At 47.7% G+C, this 17,666-nt stretch overlaps 7 protein-coding genes across 7 annotated transcripts; 6 read left to right on the top strand and 1 right to left on the bottom strand.

Moving 5' to 3' along the window:
* Positions 1-68: 68 nt before the first annotated feature.
* Positions 69-1,244, top strand: N7481_007129 (uncharacterized protein; the record flags this gene model as incomplete). Its single annotated transcript, XM_057266348.1, has 1 exon — positions 69-1,244. The coding sequence occupies one exon, from the start codon at positions 69-71 to the stop codon at positions 1,242-1,244; it is 1,176 nt and encodes a 391-aa protein (XP_057120549.1).
* A 735-nt stretch (positions 1,245-1,979) lies between these two features.
* Positions 1,980-2,280, top strand: N7481_007130 (uncharacterized protein; the record flags this gene model as incomplete). The annotated part of the gene is made up of 3 exons (XM_057266349.1): positions 1,980-2,000; positions 2,052-2,104; positions 2,157-2,280. 3 exons carry the CDS (start codon positions 1,980-1,982, stop codon positions 2,278-2,280), a joined length of 198 nt encoding a protein of 65 aa, XP_057120550.1.
* Positions 2,281-2,286: 6 nt separating this feature from the next.
* N7481_007131 (class I SAM-dependent methyltransferase) lies at positions 2,287-3,579 on the top strand (the record flags this gene model as incomplete). The annotated part of the gene is made up of 8 exons (XM_057266350.1): positions 2,287-2,296; positions 2,357-2,398; positions 2,433-2,527; positions 2,578-2,618; positions 2,679-2,704; positions 2,728-2,944; positions 3,010-3,438; positions 3,486-3,579. 8 exons carry the CDS (start codon positions 2,287-2,289, stop codon positions 3,577-3,579), a joined length of 954 nt encoding a protein of 317 aa, XP_057120551.1.
* A 2,827-nt stretch (positions 3,580-6,406) lies between these two features.
* Positions 6,407-8,045, top strand: N7481_007132 (putative MFS transporter; the record flags this gene model as incomplete). Its single annotated transcript, XM_057266351.1, has 4 exons — positions 6,407-6,749; positions 6,806-7,636; positions 7,698-7,813; positions 7,875-8,045. 4 exons carry the CDS (start codon positions 6,407-6,409, stop codon positions 8,043-8,045), a joined length of 1,461 nt encoding a protein of 486 aa, XP_057120552.1.
* A 715-nt stretch (positions 8,046-8,760) lies between these two features.
* N7481_007133 (putative glycosyl hydrolase) lies at positions 8,761-11,505 on the bottom strand (the record flags this gene model as incomplete). The annotated part of the gene is made up of 2 exons (XM_057266352.1): positions 8,761-10,164; positions 10,216-11,505. The coding sequence occupies 2 exons, from the start codon at positions 11,503-11,505 to the stop codon at positions 8,761-8,763; spliced, it is 2,694 nt and encodes an 897-aa protein (XP_057120553.1).
* Positions 11,506-13,117: 1,612 nt separating this feature from the next.
* Positions 13,118-14,600, top strand: N7481_007134 (glycoside hydrolase family 76 protein; the record flags this gene model as incomplete). Its single annotated transcript, XM_057266353.1, has 3 exons — positions 13,118-13,220; positions 13,280-13,983; positions 14,040-14,600. 3 exons carry the CDS (start codon positions 13,118-13,120, stop codon positions 14,598-14,600), a joined length of 1,368 nt encoding a protein of 455 aa, XP_057120554.1.
* A 671-nt stretch (positions 14,601-15,271) lies between these two features.
* N7481_007135 (glycoside hydrolase family 1 protein) lies at positions 15,272-17,437 on the top strand (the record flags this gene model as incomplete). Its single annotated transcript, XM_057266354.1, has 6 exons — positions 15,272-15,438; positions 15,488-15,695; positions 15,752-16,235; positions 16,297-16,908; positions 16,975-17,113; positions 17,191-17,437. 6 exons carry the CDS (start codon positions 15,272-15,274, stop codon positions 17,435-17,437), a joined length of 1,857 nt encoding a protein of 618 aa, XP_057120555.1.
* Positions 17,438-17,666: the final 229 nt, after the last annotated feature.

The following is a 17,666-nucleotide window of genomic DNA, read 5'->3' on the forward strand; positions in this document are numbered from 1 at the left end:
AAGCTCTTTTTGTCCCATACATATCTCCATAAAATCTACCTTGGCTTCTGGGTAGACTTCTTGTCAATATGAGGCCCAATAATATACCTCTCTTCCCCACCCTCGCTGTTGAACTTGTTGAACTCATCGCCGATCACACAGAAAGTCAGAGCTTACTCGCACTCCGCCTCGTCTGTCGCGACCTCCAGACGAAGACATTCCATCACTTCGCTCGCAAATTCTTCTCTTCGATCAAAACCGATTTATCAGAGGAAAGTCTTGTTCGAATCAACGCGCTGTCACAAAATGCAGCCTTGCGACCATACGTTCACGGGTTGGCATTCATGCTTCAGAACGGCGTCGGTCGCGGCCTTATTTGGGATCGTCATCCTTGGGGTCCACTGTCCGCCCCGTTAGAAGTTGATGAAATACGCCGTCTGCGAGATAACTTGGTCAAGTATCTCACCAACTGTCGCTCGTTCTATATTTTTTGCCGATACCCAGAGGGTCACCCCGACATGAACCACGTCACCGTCACAGATGCAGTCGCAGTGTTCTTCGCGCTGGTCGTGGATGCCCGACTGCCTGTCTCATCATTTCACCTCATCTACGCGAATAAACATTCACGGACCTTGATTATGGATATGCGGCGAATACCGAAGATGCTCTACCGACAACCACAGTTTAAGATCGTTTGGTCAAATTTGCAGAAACTATCGCTGGAACAATATTTGACGCTGGATAACTTTGGATTTCTGCTTGAGCTGGTACTCAGTGCCCCAAACCTCACGACTCTCCTCTTGAATCTGGGGTCTCAGGATCTGGCGTGTGAGTTCATGCACGAGCTCGCCGAAACAGCCGCATTCCCCAAATTGCAGGAACTGGCTTTATTCAGGACTTCTATCAGAGTTCCAGATTTGATGAGAATCCTCGGTGGGTTGCGAGAGAATCTTACTGCGCTTACATTATACCATGTGTCCCTCCCGGACAATAACTGGGCTGCCGTTCTCAAGCAACTAAGTCAAGACTTCACTGCGTTGAAGACAATCTCGCTTTACTATTTATGGGCGACAGATCCGACAAAGGAATTACTTTCTTTTCCAGATATTCATAAGTCGCCCACTTTATCCGACATGCCAGGCCGAAGTTTGCACACGTTTTATTCGGAGGACCCGAAAAGCCATTCTGTTCTTGGAATCGAGTATTCCGGTACAAAGATGTCACAGATTCTAGGCTTGCTGCAGAACACAGCTCTACCCACTTGATTTTATTACGGAATTAACGACTGTCTTTTTATGACTCGCGTTGCATTGCACTGGATTAGAGTTCATAGGAGTCAGTGGGGAATTCAAATTGATCGCACATGACGTTTTGACCTTATTCCCGTCCCTTTCCTTCGCTTCTTTATTGATCGGCCTTCGGTTGATAAGAGATCCACGAATAGAATAAGGCCAATATTACTTATATTCCTGTATTTGGTTTGCTTGCTGGTCAGCTTGCTGGTCTGCTTCGTACTTAGCATGACTCGTATTCAGGTGAAAGATACATCGAATAAAAGACACATTTCAGTCAGGAGGTTTCTTGTTTCCATCTTTCTATGGTCCGACTCTTCGCAAAGGTCGGCTCTAACATACGTAGCTCGGTTTAAATCCCTGCTAGGCTCCTGTCCTTTGCCCCATGTACGAGTAATACATTGTTCTGCAAGACGGGTGGAGCATAGTAGCATGGCTCTATAATTTTGGCCCGCTTCCTGTGAAATCCGGCCAATAACCTTGGAACCCTTTATGAAACTCCGAACTAGTTCTGGAACTAAATCTTTAGTCCCTTCGCTCCAACAAATCCCAAACAACTTCTCAGCTTGGTCTGGGCGTTGTCGAATGCGCCCAGCCGAGCCTAGTTTTAGTTCTGGTTTTAGGAGCCCCCCCTCCCGTCCAGCCGTCCTCCCGTCCAATTTGTTTCCTCTCACTCCCCACTACGAAGCAATTCCATTGCCTTTCAAAATGGCAGACGACATCGCTGTAGTAGGTGATCATTTCTAATCACCACTTTGGAGCCGAATCTTATGCTGCCAGGATCCCGATTACTATACTTTAAATGAGGGCTATAGTCCAGAGGATTTCAATTCGTGGGTCTAAATCAGAATTATCTGTTGACACTTTCCCCTGACATTCAGTTAGTGAGACCACTTCTATTGCTTCAGCAATTTCCAAAGGCAGAATAGAAAATGGCCGAAGGTTAGACTCCGCATTCACGACATCAAGAAGCTCCTATAATGAACCAAGAGCAGATACCAGGCCATGAAAGAAGATGACTATTGGTAAGTACCATGTCGACGCTCCTTGATAAATTTCTCAAATTCATATTGACCAAATTCCAGGAGTCCTGCTGATGAACAACAATTTGAATCCTTGGAAAATGGGTAAATCAATCGTCACACCCTATCTTAGCTCTAGTATTCGTTATTGACAAGTCTAGGCACATATTGTGTCTAGTTTTAGACCACCAGCAGAAGGACCCACTGCACCGAGCACCCATCAAGAATCCTAAGGTTGCTCTAGTCAATTATTTTTATTCGATATATACTGACTCAGCCAACAGCACATTCTCGATATCGGTACGGGTAGGGGATCATGGGCAATGTAGGTCAAAAATCATACATCACAAGGCCAATGAGACACATCTAACCATATTTTCAATAGTGACATGGCAGATAGCTATCCTTCAGGTAATTATGTGTCTGCTCCTCAGCATTCTCTTTCGCGATTCTGATAAATATAGCAACCGTTCGCGGCGTTGATATCTTTCCTCCGCCTGTCTCTTGGATGCCCCCAAATTGCGTCCTTGAAGTCGACGATATCCTCCGCGAATGGACGTGGAGAGAACCATTCGATTATATTCATCTTCGTATTCTCCTTGGTGCGTTTGATGATGCCGGCTGGTCCCTGGCATATGATCGCTGCTACAAGTAAATCCAATCTCCATTAACTACAACCTCCTAATAATACCGGAATGTACTGACATATTGCCCAGGGGCCTTAATCCTGGCGGCTGGATTGAGCAACTGGAATTTGATATCAATCTACACAGCGACGATGGATCTCTGAAGCCAGAGCATCAACTTTCCAGCTGGGGCAAAGACATGATTGCGTGCGGTGAGCGAGCTGGCCGTCCACTTACCACCCAGAAAACCATGAAATCTGCTATCGAGAAGGCAGGCTTTGTTGATGTACACGAGCACGTTTATAAGGTACCCTTGGGTCCATGGGCTAAGAATCAGCTCCTGAAGGAAGCGGGCCAGATTAACTATCTTGTTTGGACCTCTGGCCTGGAAGGTTATGCCATGTGGCTTCTCACCAAATTCGGAGCGCCAGAGCCGTGGAGTAAGGAAGAGGTTTATGTTTTTCTTGCTACTGTCCGGAAGGAGTTGTCGGACCCGAGTATTCACGCATATCAATATGTGTATGTTTCAGTGTCTCATTTTATGCATGAGTGCTAACAAGATACAGTCGACGAGTGTGGGCACGCAAGCCAACGGAGGAAGAGCTGAAAATGAAGGGAGAAACTAAGACGCCGGAAAAGGAGATTAAGAGTGAAAAATAGTCGAATTGCCGATGTGTCTGAACTCAATGGGATTTGCTCATTTTCAGACATTTCTTTCGAGTGATATGAGAGCGATCGTTCTGAAGTTAGCGAGGTATGAAAAATTCGCTTCATCATAGCATTTTTACGCATTTCCCATTGCGCAAGCAATCCATGTAGCTACTGGTGTTGGTACTTTATACTTAGTATCCAAGGGCATCTTCAAGTGAGATTGTCGCACATATAGTATAATATTTTGAGTGATAATGTATACTATTATGCAACAAAATGATGTCCAGGTGCCTAATGTGTTTGGCTGATCATATAGCTTCTAGCGTATACTTGATGAGCCAGCTGAGGCAGCCGAAGCAATTTGCTTGATAGCAATTGCCAGCCGTTTCAAATTACTTTGTTGCGTCTCCCAGTGTTTTCGAGCTTGAACGCAACCCCTCCTTTTCAGGAAATTTCAATCAAGTCGTGACTTAAAAAAACATTGGTCCGACTGCAAGCATTTGGGAATGCTCTCAAAGAACAACCGTCTTTTTATGGGGCAATTCGCATTATCAGAATCGCCAAATTTCCCCACGATATCCCTGACGCCACCCAAATTGCTTATCTATTCGATTCAATACTCGCTGAAGCTCCAAATATATGCACTCTTGCCATTCCAGTTGACAAGAATACCTTCAGACCACTTCAGAATGCCATATTCCCATGCCTTCAGACCGTTCAAGGCAGAAATTTTAGCAGTGGCTCAAAGAAAAGAAATAAGCTATGCCAATTGCGGCCGTTCATGCTTAGTGCAGCGTTGCTGTCTATCTGTTTACATGGCCTCTACCAGGACAAGGCTCTTTAGTTACCAGGTAGGCTGAGCCCCCGTGTCATCAGCTTTATGGAGAGCCATCTTACCTATGTAGCTATCCACAAACTTTTCGAGAATAGCCGATATCTGCGGTCTTTTGATTACACTGAAGCTGCAATTTATAGGGTTCGAAAAGGAACCCACTTCAGTCCAGCCCAGATCACCCAGGCTCTTCACTCTTCTAGGGACAGCCTTGAGAGACTCGTGTTAAAGCATTCCTTGTGATAACGATTACGTTTTTTTTGATGATGATACTATTGCTTCTTGGGAGTTTGATGAGTGTATGGACACCAAAGATGTTGACACCGATCAGTACCTTGCTCCACTCACTGGCTTATCCTCTGATCAGTATCTTGGCCCACTGACAAGCTTCTCTTCTTTAAGATATCTGTATGTGGACCAAAATCTTCTATCTAGCGAAGCGTCTCGCCTGATTGCTTCGAAGAGTTGATTTTCCGTCTGCAAGAGCCTCTCAGGATGGATCTTCTTAGCCACTTGGCTCGCTCCAGTCATAGATTACTGTCGCCGAAATCAGTTTTTTTTCAGCATTGAAGATGGTTGTATCGATGAGCGAGATTGTCGTTTTATCTATTCATCGTGTGATATTGATTTCGAGACAGTTGGGGCTATTACATCTTGGTGCTTCATTGAAATGGTTACCCTGATGTTGAAATAACTTTCCGATGCGGTGAACGCTGGAGTGCCACTGGCCTATTATCCGCAGGCGTTCTGGATGGGGAAGTTGAAATCTATACCTATTCGGCATCACCCTGGGTAAAGGGGCCACTTCAGCAGCATGTGGGGCACCAAGATAGAAATGATCTTCAAGATCAGCTCTACATAGCATTTGTCGAGGATGAGAAAGCTTTGGCGAGCCAATCGACCGAAAGTAGATGGAACGCAATCGATGCCAGACAAATTGCAGAGGAAACATTCTCCCATTTTCTATAGCCAGCCCAGCGCTCTGCTCCACTATTAGCTTTTTTGTTTGCTGGGTGTTGGTATACCGCACGGGCTTATCATCTCTCTGCGGCTGATAGTTCAAGTAATTATCTTGCTCATAGAGATATTTACAGTGTACTATCTGTCCCCAAATGGGTGGCTTTCAGGCTGGCGGTGCTCCGCACAGGGTGCGAACTTTCGTCTCGTTGAGGAGATCCGGTGGGCGTCTTGGCTTTAAAAGTGCGGAGATTTTCCAAAGGCTCGAACCTTCTGTTCTCCATGCCAAGCGCATCAACCAGAGAACACGTTTGAAGGCAATCCGAGAATAAGGCGATATATCAACAAAATTCAAAGACAATAATATCCCGCAAGATACCGTCTCAGCTTGGCAATATCGTATAATCATGGGTCCAAGACACCGGGCACATCTGGCACGTAGCCACAAAAGAATGCAAAGTTAATTAAATAGGGGACCAAGCCAGAGATAGCCTGTTGACGGAGTTTACTTCCCATTCACGGACATGTCCTGTCCGTTTGCCGCTTCATTCGAACTGGCTGCTAGCCAAGCACGGATTGCGAGGCTGTGCTCTCTTGGAAACTGGATATCGACCAGTCCTCGGCCATACAGATTTCAAGAGCTCTTGGTTTTCTTGTCTTTTAACCTTCGACTTGAGGTTTCTCCTCTTTCTTGGAGACCTATTTCGCCTACATCGCTTCGGAATCCTGACTCGTTGTACTTGCTAGATGCTGGGCATTGCAAGACTGGGCCCGTCAATGCTGTTCATTGGGTCTCCGTTATCTGGCTTGGCTCTTGAGTTAAAACTCAGGTAGGCTGATCTAATAAGGCCTACGTTGGCAGGATGCGGGGTGATATGTCCGGGGTAAGCCAGCTTTCCACGCGCTATGCTGTGAAACTACCAGGCCCACCACAGAGGCGAAATCATATAAAACCACCTGCCAGGCCGGACAAGATGAAGGATCAATTCAAGCTGCAGTCGCACTATATCCTACTGACAGTCTCCTTCTTCAAACAATCTCACCGCCATGACTGGAAACAAGATCTCCCCGGAGATTGATGACGAAAAGCCCGGTGTCTTGCACCGTGAAGACACCATCGACCAAGAAAGGCAGAAGCAGCTGAAGGATGTCGACTACTCTGGCGCGACCAAAAAGACCGATCCTGCTGAGATTCGTTTGGTCCGCAAGCTCGATTTGTGGATTATGCCTATTTTATGGCTGATGTACTGGCTGAACTACCTTGATCGTAATGCTATCGCTCTGGCACGGTTGAATGATCTTGAGGAAGATCTGAACCTCTCTTCATCCCAGTACCAGACCTGTGTTTCTATTCTCTTTGTCGGTTATATCGCTGGGCAGGTCCCTAGCAGTGAGTCTGTCTGTCTCTTAACGACTGACATTGTCTAACCACTAACTTTATAATAGACATGTTGATCACGCGACTACGGCCTTCATACTACATGGCTGGTGCCATGGCCGCATGGGCTATTGTTAGTGCGTTGACTGCGTTAGCTAAGGACTTCACCAGCCTTCTGCTAGTTCGCTTCTTCCTCGGCGTCACAGAAACACCATACTATCCTGGTGCGCTCTACATGCTCTCGATCTTCTACACACGCAAGGAGATCGCGACCCGCATTTCCATCCTCTACACCGGCAACATTCTCGCTACAGCTTTCGCTGGCCTTATTGCTGCCGGTATCTTCCACGGCATGGATGACCTCGCTGGCATCACCGGCTGGCAGTGGCTCTTCATTCTCCAGGGTGCCGTAACCTTCGTTGTAGCTGTCTGCTCCGTCTTCGTGCTACCAGACGACCCTCTCCACACCCGCTGGCTCACTGAAGACGAACGGCAGCTCGCCCACGAGCGCATCCTCGCTGACACCGTCGGAGCCCGCCACCAAACCAGCACATTCAGCGGTGTCAAAGAAGCCGCAAGAGATCCCCGAGTCTGGCTATTCGCTTTCATGCAACACATGCATCTCGCAGCCAACGGCTTCAAGAACTTCTTCCCAACAGCTGTCGAAACCCTCGGCTTCAACACTACAATTACTCTAGTCCTCACATGCCCGCCTTATCTCATCGCCGGTATCATCTCTGTATACTGGTCCTGGAATTCTGGCCGCATGAACGAGCGAACATGGCATATCACCTTTGCGAAGGCGGTTGCGATCTTTGGGTTCGTCCTTGGATGTGCGACTCTCAATACCGGTGCGAGGTATTTTGCCATGTGTGTCTTTGCAGTTGGTACTTATGCTGGTATGTTACACTGACGAGTACTTTCTTTCTTTTGTCTCTGGTTACTGATTTACCGGAATAGTCAACTCAATCATCCTCGGTTGGGTCTCGAGTACCTGCGGTCAAACGAAGGAGAAGAAAGCTTCAGCTCTAGCTATCGTCAACACCTGTGCTAATATCTCATTTATCTGGACTCCGGTATGTCCCCTCTTTCCTTCTCTTTTCATCGGAAAAGGGAGTTGTTCCTAACCGTGAGCAGTACCTCTGGCCATCCTCCGACGAACCACGTTACACAATCGCCATGTCATCCAGCGCCGCATTCTCGATTACCTGCGCGGCTTGTGCCTGGGCTATGAGGATCTGGCTGCAGCGCGCGAACCGCAAGATCCGCCAGAATAATGATGAGTCAAATCTATTTTATGCTTACTAGGTTGAACCCGTGAGATAGCTCTACTTAGACAAGTTTATTACATCTCATCATATCGCTCATCGTTACCGATGGATGGACGGGCAGACAGACAGATAATGAAGGGTAGCTAGGGGTTGGATAAAGCTAAGGTTGAGGATTGGCTTGGATAGTAGAAGAATATATGGCTTCATCAGAGGACAGACTACAATTCCTATCGACGTGCGTACCTATCCCCTTTTTTTCTTACGTACTAGGCTCTTTCTGAGCGTCATGGTTCATTGATAAAGTCTTCGTCAGGTGGGCATGATGCTGAGAGCTCTATTAATAGTAGGGATACTTAGTAATAGGAGCTCAATCACAATATATAGTGCTATATCCAGAGAGAGTTACATACAGAGCTAGAACAACAACATGGTGGACATAGAATAACTAAGTAGTAGGCCTAGTAAGCCCTTAGGTCCTAACACTCCCCCAGGCCAGGAACACTATGACAACAAAAGCTTCAAAAAGCTCAAAAAAACTTACTTCACAAAATAGAGGCTATTTTAGTAGCATATAGTCACATGCGAACCAACCACTATTAAACTGCTTGGGGTCGTGCATTGCTGGAATTCAAAGCTATTAGTCCATATCATTTGCAAAGCGAAAATCAAGCCTCAGCTATTGTCGAGCTCTGACATTCAAAACAGTTGCAAGATAGCATATAACAAGCGAAACTCTTCCATGGATCGCGCAATCATTTCCCCTTGAAGGTTTGTTTCTTTATGTTGCGCCCAGAGAGCTCCAATTTCCATGAGTGTATATCACCTTCCAACTGAAGAGCAAGGCTGATCTTCTCACGTGGCCATAAGGTGATGTAGTTGTCAGACCAAATGACCGGGGCAATTTCATTGCCATTCGAGTCGATTGCATTCAGGTGCATGAATACCGCGGGAATTTTAGACTTATTCTCCAACTCAACCTCTCTATGAGTCCAACCATTTCGACTCTTGACTTTGGAACTTTTGACCTTAACTTTGACGGTAGCAGGCGCCAATGATTCCAACTTGGTGAGGTCTGCATATTTAGTCACGGGAGTGTGATACCATGTCGAGTTTGACCAATCCAATACATCAGGCTTGGGCGAAAGCCAGTATACATTGCGACTGAGTTCATGCTCTCCTTTTGCATCTTTGAGGACAACCCGCAGGAATGCCACATCTTTGATCTTGTCAATGCCACTCACCGAGTAAAGTTGTTTCGAAGTGGTAGGCAATGTGTGAGTCTTCAGCTTGGTGCTGGAAATCTTTTTGCCATTCGCGTCAATTAAATCGACCAAAATCTGACGATCACCTTTGCTCTTGATAGAGTGGTTGATGAGCCAGATACTTTCGGTCTCGTAGTCATATGCAACATGTTCCATGCGAGATCCAACCTTAGTGCCAAAGTATGAGCCCATCGGATTTAGGTAGTAGTCAAATAGTTGCCAGTGCAAATTAGGCCATGCACTATTTAACATCCAGTAGATTGCGCCGGTCGCAGGACGAGAAGAACTTTGGTGAGCAGAGTAGGCTTCAAATTGAGCGCGAGTTGCTTCGTAGTCTGCCATTTGGCACTTAAGGATATAGTCTTCCAGACTTTTTGGGTTTCCGTAACGACTGTAAATACCCTTGTTGTATATCTCCCGATTGTAAAAAGACGAAACCGCACTTGACATATGGTACAACCCTTCCTCAGGCTCAGTCCAAAGAGTCTTCAGTTCGTCGTTCGACATGAACCTTTTCAGGGTTCCCATCTCAGGCGTGCCGACGCCCGAGCCCAGCTCAGAGCCAAACCCAAACCCAGCCCCTAATTTGTCTCCATACCAGTAATTTGGTGGAACCCAGTCATAGGGGCCATCCATTTTCATTCCCGATGGGCCGAGATCCTCTGGATATCCACGCTTGCTCGCCGATGCAATAATAGGATTGCGCCAATCCATCTTCGTTAAAGCGTCATTGTATACTTCCGTGGCTCGATCGTTAGGCCAATAATCTGATCCTACCAAAAAGCCAAGCATAGACGGATGTGGTTGCATCATCTCAGCTTCGTGAAGCATTGCAGCGCCAGCGATCGGATAGTCGGCATCTTCCCATTTGTATCCAGTGCCATCATCATTGTACTGGCAAAATATTAGTAAATGAAACTATATTCGTTCAATAGATATACTCACCTCCCAGCCTTCCCATTTGGTGCAGCATTCCCAGCCCGCCAGAATCATCATTCCCATCCGATCAGCTAATTCATAAAGCTCAGGATGCTCCTGTTTTCCTTCCAGTCGGACGGTGTTCAGTCCCATATCAAGCATGTACTGAAAGATAGTCTGGACTCGATTTTCATCGTATCGCAAGAAAATATCTGGCCCATAGCCTGCTCCTAGAACTTCGAATGGATATCCGTTCACAATGAATTCGGTATCATTGTGTGAATTGAGAGATGAGTGGGCGCTTCTGATTCCAAATCGAAGAGCACGAGAGCGATCTGAAATTTGTTGGCTATCATCATCAAGAAACATGGTGGCATGAGCTGAGTACAGAGGCTGTGAGCCCCAGCTAGCAGGCCACCAGATCTGGGGTTTCTCAACGCTGACCCTGATAGATGCCTTTTTCTTTTGGCCTGGCATGAGACTGAAGTTTCGGGTAAATTGAATTGGCTCGCCGCCGTTTGGCGGTTGTATGGCGCCGTCGAGGGTGACGCGAACGATTCTTGACTCTTTATTAACCAAGTCAGTCGTCAGTGTAACACCCACGTCGTCCTTTCCGTTTGGAGTCATGAAATCCTTGAAGTCGGTATTCACTCGAAATGGGGACATGGAGACTGCGCCAGTTTGAGAGATCTCGACATTGCGCCACACGCCCGTGCCATTATCTGCGGGGCGGGGATTCCAGTCTTCGAAGCTCTGTGCAAAATCCCGATCATAATTCGTAGGGTATGCGCGGATGAGAAGACAGTTGTTTCCTTCCTGAATGTGAGTTGTTATGTTGTATATGTGTCCATCGTAGGAGCCTTGCTGCTCCTCCTTAGATGCGACGCGTGCACCATTCATATAAATATCAGCTTTCGAGGTGATCCCGTGAGTGATCAAATCGAAGTGCTGATCGCCAGATGGGTTTATTGTAAACTCTTCTCGGTACAACCATGGCTGCCGGAAGATCTCCCCGACTCCCACACTCTCCATATTGTCGGAAAAGAACAGATGCGTGTCGTTATACATGCCATTCTCGATGAGACCAGCCATGACTGTTCCGCGTGCCGCAACACGGTACCAGTGAGTTGTGTTGAGCCCTGGCTTTGATAGCATAGCCATGTCATCCGAGACGCGCATAACTGACTGAAGATGCCATCCTGGAACAATCGCCTTATCGCCGGCCTTTGAAACCAGAGGATCAGCCGCTGCCACTGCACTTAGGCTGCATATTGTTGCGGCAAGGGCTATAAGCCATTTTTGTAGAGGTAAACGCATCTTTGTTCAAGGCCCAACTCGGCCGGGCTGACTAGGATACTCGTCTTCTCTTGCGCCGACGTGCAGCTTGAACTCATAAATATTGTCGCCGTTGAGTTCCTTTGTGGGGTAAACAAAACTCTCGAAGTTGCACTGCATTGCGATCGGACGGGGGTCTTTACAACCGTGGTAGATCAACAGGGTATATCGCAGGTTATGGTTGCACAGTTTCGTTTATATTTGGTTAGTCGCGTCTGGCGTGGCGTCGGCGATTCCGGGAAAGCTGGAAGTTTCCCCGGTTGAGCTTGTGATAAACCACGAATTTCCTCTTCGAGGCAGTGGGTAGACTCTTGGCAGGTACTTGAACTAGGATGCAGTTGGAGTGTCGAGTGGTATTCATGACATATGGTGAAAGCCATGATGAGTCGTTCAAATCAACTATACGTGGGAAGAACATGATCGGCCTCGGCATGATGGGCAGTGGGGTAGCCTTACAGGGTACCTTTCTTTACTCTATCATGGCTGATGGTTAATAAATCGAAGCATTTGATGTAGATGTAAAACAAATAGCTCGAAAGCAATCAAATCAAACTGGTGCGAAACTTGAAAATGGAGGGTACTGGGTAGTGGTGGATCAAATATGTGGAATTCGATCGGTGCGCACAGTGAATAGTGAACAAAATATGATAATTCGTCAGTGTTTGACTTCTAGTAGAAAGAAACAGTACGAGGTAGTTGACTTTATCGAAATCGCGTATTGGGCGAAACGACATGCTCATCCTACTACGGAAAACCGCGCCCCAGTCGTTGGTTCCTCTCTACCAACGTCACCCGCCATCCCTCTTGAATATCTTTCGACCCAAGCTTCCTACCAAATCACCAACAATTCTCTTGTTCCTCCTCGCCATAGAAGAGACCCCTGGAAGCCCCAGCCCTGGAAGGGTTGGAAAGAGAGCAAGGGCCCTGGCACGACCATTCTCTCCCTTCCGGAAAGGGATGGTCGTTACAACATCGGAATGCGTCGACTTTTGTATCGTCGGTTTCGGCCAGGAACCACCTGGGCGGCCAGCTACAGTGGACCTGAGCGATAGATAGCCCCATTAATCGCTCGCATTGACTCCATCGACTTCATCCAGTGCTCGCATGGTGATTCCTGACAGGTCCGCCCGCATTCCCTGTCGACCCTCATCGTGGAGACCGACCGGCCAGAACCATGGGAGCCACGACATAATGACAGCCCCGATGTTGCACCTCATGGGAAGACTTCACTTGTTTTCGGTGGACGCAGTCCTCTCTTACAATGGAAAACGCTTCATGCGGTCGAGCGTGGTGCTCCAGGGATCCTGTCTCCTTTCCAGGGAGCCGTTGTGATTCGAGGGATGGTCGCCTTGTTCCCATACCAGCTCCTAGTGTTGTTGGAATGCGGCCGCTCGATCCACACGTTCCTGTTACTGTCTCGTCGATTCCTTTTGCGCTTTCTATCACCTCGCTTTTCCCGCTGGACATTCTACTAGCTGAATAGCCTCATCTTCAGTTGCTGGGGATGTGAGATACAAAGTGACTGCGCAGCGACTCATCAATTACAGAACATTCACTTCAATCCTCGATACATTTGACTTGTTACTATATACGGATGGCGGGCCATACCACTCGGCCCTCATGGATGGGCCTTTTTGCCTTGGGCCTGGCCAGCCTATCATCTGTCCAAGCTCTGGACTTGGATGCAAGTAACGATGGTAAGTCAATCGATTTGTTGCCCGAGCTTATTCCGTGATCTATAACTGATGTTTTGAAGAGTCCGTCAAGAAAGCAGCCAAGATCGTCGCGACCGACATGATGAGCTACTATACTGGTTATCGACCTGGCGACAACCCCGGTAACTTGCCCGATCCTTACTACTGGTGGGAAGCCGGTGCGATGTTCAACGCTATTGTCGATTATTGGTTTGTGACTGGCGACGACCAATGGAATGAGTGGACCATCCAGGGTCTTTTATGGCAGGCTGGTGACAGCGCTGCTTTCATGCCGAATAACCAAACGAAGACGGAAGGAAACGATGACCAGGCTTTCTGGGGATTCACAGCCATGTCTGCCGCGGAACGAAACTTCCCAAATCCTCCTGATGACAAGCCGGGCTGGCTGGAAATGGCTCAAGCAACCTTCAATACGCAGGCTCCGCGCTGGGACGACTCTTCTTGCGGAGGTGGATTGAGATGGCAGATCTTCACATGGAACAACGGATATAACTACAAGAACACTATTTCTACCGGTGGTTTCTTCAACTTGGCTGCGCGTCTTGCGAGATATACCGGCAACCAAACTTACGCCGATTGGGCTGAGAGAGCGTGGGACTGGACTTATAATGTCGGATTTATGACTCACGAATATCACTTCTGGGACGGCGCAAGTGATTTGAGCAACTGCACCGACATGAACAAGATTGAGTGGACCTACAACGCTGGTGTCTATCTCTTGGGTGCAGCCAACATGTATAATCTGGTGAGTGTTAATCCCAATCTTTGCAATAGTAAACTTGAATCTGACGAGTTCCGCAGACAGAAGACCAGAAATGGAAGGAGAGGACCCAGAAAGTCCTCGATGCGACCGATGTCTTCTTCCAAAAGAACATTATGTACGAACGCGCATGCGAGACAGTGAATACCTGCATGGTGGACCAACGTTCATTCAAAGGCTATCTTGCCCGATGGATGGCAGCCACCACTCAAATGGCCCCATTTACCTACGATCAAATCATGCCCAAACTCAAAGCCACTGCAGAAGCAGCAGCCAAGACCTGTACTGGTGGACCTAAGGGAAGTTCGTGTGGAATGAAATGGACGGAGAAGAAATGGGACAACACGAGAGATTTTGGTCAACAGATGGCAGCCCTGGAGGCTATCCAGTCGAATCTTGTTACGCGTGTTGCTGCTCCATTTACAGATAATGACGGCGGCACTAGTAAAGGTGATCCCGGTGCTGGAGGCAAGCCAGAACAGCCAAAGCCTGGCTCTTTGATGCGTGATATCACTACGGCAGACCGTGCCGGTGCTGGTATTTTGACAGCCATGATGATGGTTGCCATCGGTGGCTCAGCTGGATGGTTATGTTGGGAGTAGAATGTCGCTTCTCTTGTCTTTTCTCTCATACTCCGATTTTCCGTTCTGTTCTTTCCGGCGTTGAATATTCCTTTCCATTGGGTCGGCGTACATGGCGTTTTGTGAATAACGTTCCTACTCAGCATACGTCTGTCAACTAGTTTTGCAATTCAATTTTAAACTGGTATGACGTCTGTGGTGCTAATACTTCAGTCTTCAACTTGAAGAGCCGTGCCAATCGGGTAAACTCTGGAAACTATCTTTGATCCAGCTAGCTTCCCTGCGCCCTTCTGCCCCTCTTAACCAAGATAGCCTCGGCTGTAAGCTTCAGCCATTGGCTCCCCACAACCTCCATGCGGGGAAACTGGGGCCTTCGTGGGTATAGCTCCTGGCCAGGAACGGGCTATACTACCAAACAGTGTAACGGACCGCTGGAGCTGCCGATCCACCCCTAAATCTGATTGCAACTTCCCTGACAGTATCATTACGCACTCCACATCGTAATAATATTAAGTTCGGCACCACGTCGGAAGCGCTTCACTCCGCAAGTTTGCCTACCCCGACAATTGCCCGACGAGATTAGTTATGTGTGGGGCTGACGCACTCGGGAATCCCGAAGGAAAGATATTAAAATAAGGAGCTTGGTCGGCGCGAGTCCTACTCATATAGAAATTTCCCCTCCACTAGCAACCATGTGGTCCGCCTTCCTGGGAATCGCGGGGCTTGTAGCGGCCGTTGAGGCCCAAGAGGTCTTTCATACGACAAAAGGTCATTCAGCTCGACCTCAATGCACACATGCTACTACTTCGGCGAGCTATTACTTCCAGCCATTTTCGTTCACTCTCAATGAGACTGTTCGGTGGGTACTCCGGTCTAGGATAACGATGGCGCGAGCTTACATCTTCAAGATATGCAACATCTATGCCGTCGCCTACTACGACCACGACATATGCGCCAGCGTACACCGATGCAGTCAAGCATTTCACTTCCCTGTCAACAACAACATGGGGTAATTGGTTACCTGGACAGACCGCCATTAGTGCAACTGATACGGATGATCGTTTTGGACAGGCTGCATGGTCATCCATGTGGCAGGAAGCTGATCTGAAAAACTATGTGAGTTCGTGGCTTGCATGCTTTCGGCTTGGGACAATTCTCATCTCTTTCTCTAGACAACTACTGGCATGTACTCAAAGACTGTCAGCCCCACCCCCGTTCCAACCAGCGAGCTTGTCCTCCCTCCGAGTGACTACTTTGGGCCTACCGATTGCTATAGCTTTCCGGATGACTTTGTATTTGGCGTTGCTGGCAGTGCTGCCCAAATTGAAGGCGCCGTCGGCCTTGAAGGCCGGTCTCCTAGCTTACTGGAGAAATTGATCTCTGATGATAGGCCCAAGGACTATGTCACGAATGAGAACTATTATCTTTACAAGCAAGATATTCAGCGATTGGCAGCTATGGGTGTGGAATACTACAGTTTCACCATTCCGTGGACTCGCATTTTGCCATTTGTGCACGCTGGTACTCCCGTCAATCAACAGGCGATCGACCACTATGATGACCTGATCAATACGGTTTTGGATGCTGGAATGCAGCCCGTGATTACTATGCTTCATTTCGACAGTCCTCTCATGTTCGTCGCCAGTGATAACATTAGTAAGTCCACCTAATTCCCCAGTATACTAGCCTTCGCAGCTGCTGACATCTTTCTTTCTAGCGAGACACCCCGATATCGGGTATAACAATGCCGGTTATCAGAATGAGACCTTTGTTGATGCCTTTGTCAATTACGGCAAAGTTCTTCTCACGCATTTCGCCGACCGAGTTCCGATCTGGGTGACTTTCAATGAGCCATTGCTCTACGCTTTCAACTTCCAAGGAGTTGACAATGTTGTCCACGCACATGCCCAAGTCTACAAATTCTATCACGACCAACTGAAAGGGAATGGCAGAATCGGAATCAAGTTCAATGATAATTTTGGAGTCCCGAAGAACCCTGGAAATTCCAGTCATGTCAGTGCTGCTAATCGGTTCAACGAGATGCAACTTGGCTTCTTTGGAAACCCAATCTTTCTCGGGAAGCAATACCCCAAGTCTATTCTAGACACAATGCCAGGAGCGCGACGCTTGAATGACTCCGAGCTGGAATATATCAATGGCACATCTGATTTCTTTGGAATTGATCCATACACGGCAACGGTGGTCTCGCCGGCTGATGAGGGTATTGATGCTTGTGCGAAGAACACCGCCGATTCAAACTCGCTTTTCCCATATTGTGTTAAGCAAGAGACGGAGAATATCTACGGATGGAATATTGGTTATCGCTCAGGTTGGTTTTTCTCCTTCAGTTTTGACAATCAATGCCCCGGTGTACAACGACTGACATGATTACTAGAATCCTATGTATATATCACGCCGACTTACTTCCGGGAGTACCTACTCTACCTGTGGAACACATTCCGACACCCCGTGTTCGTGTCCGAGTTTGGTTTCCCTGTTTATGGTGAGGCTGACAAGGACCTTCCTGATCAACTGTATGTTTACATCTTGTTTTTCCTCTCCTCGCCATCGATGGTACTCCATCTCCGTCATGATGCTAATGTCTGTACAGATTCGACTCTCCCCGGAGTGTTTACTACCTCTCGTTTATGTCTGAGATCCTCAAGTCAATCTACGAAGATGGTGTCCACGTCATGGGAGCTCTCGCTTGGAGTTTCGTCGATAATTGGGAATTTGGCGACTATTCTGCGCAATTTGGCATCCAAGTGGTGAACCGGACCACTCAGCAGCGCCACTACAAGAAGAGCTTCTTTGATCTGGTAGACTTTGTGAAGACCAGACAGGGCAAGAAAGATTAACTCTAGATCTTAGATAGAATATACAATCGAATACAAGTAGTTTTTCCATAAATATTCCCTGAATGTTGCTATTCTTGCTGTTCCTGCAGCTGTTGATGTTTTTATACTTCGGACTCGCCAGTTGACCCGGTCCGAGCTTGCACGTGATGGCGCCTTCCCTTTAACGGGCAGCTTCGTTGTGACTTCGCAACTTCACAACTCTCCCACGCCCACACTCACGCCCAATCCC

The sequence above is a fragment of the Penicillium waksmanii genome, assembly GCF_028829765.1.
Source record: "Penicillium waksmanii strain IBT 27052 chromosome Unknown utg000007l:1.0-4314555.0:1.0-4317578.0, whole genome shotgun sequence".
NCBI lineage: Eukaryota > Fungi > Ascomycota > Eurotiomycetes > Eurotiales > Aspergillaceae > Penicillium > Penicillium waksmanii.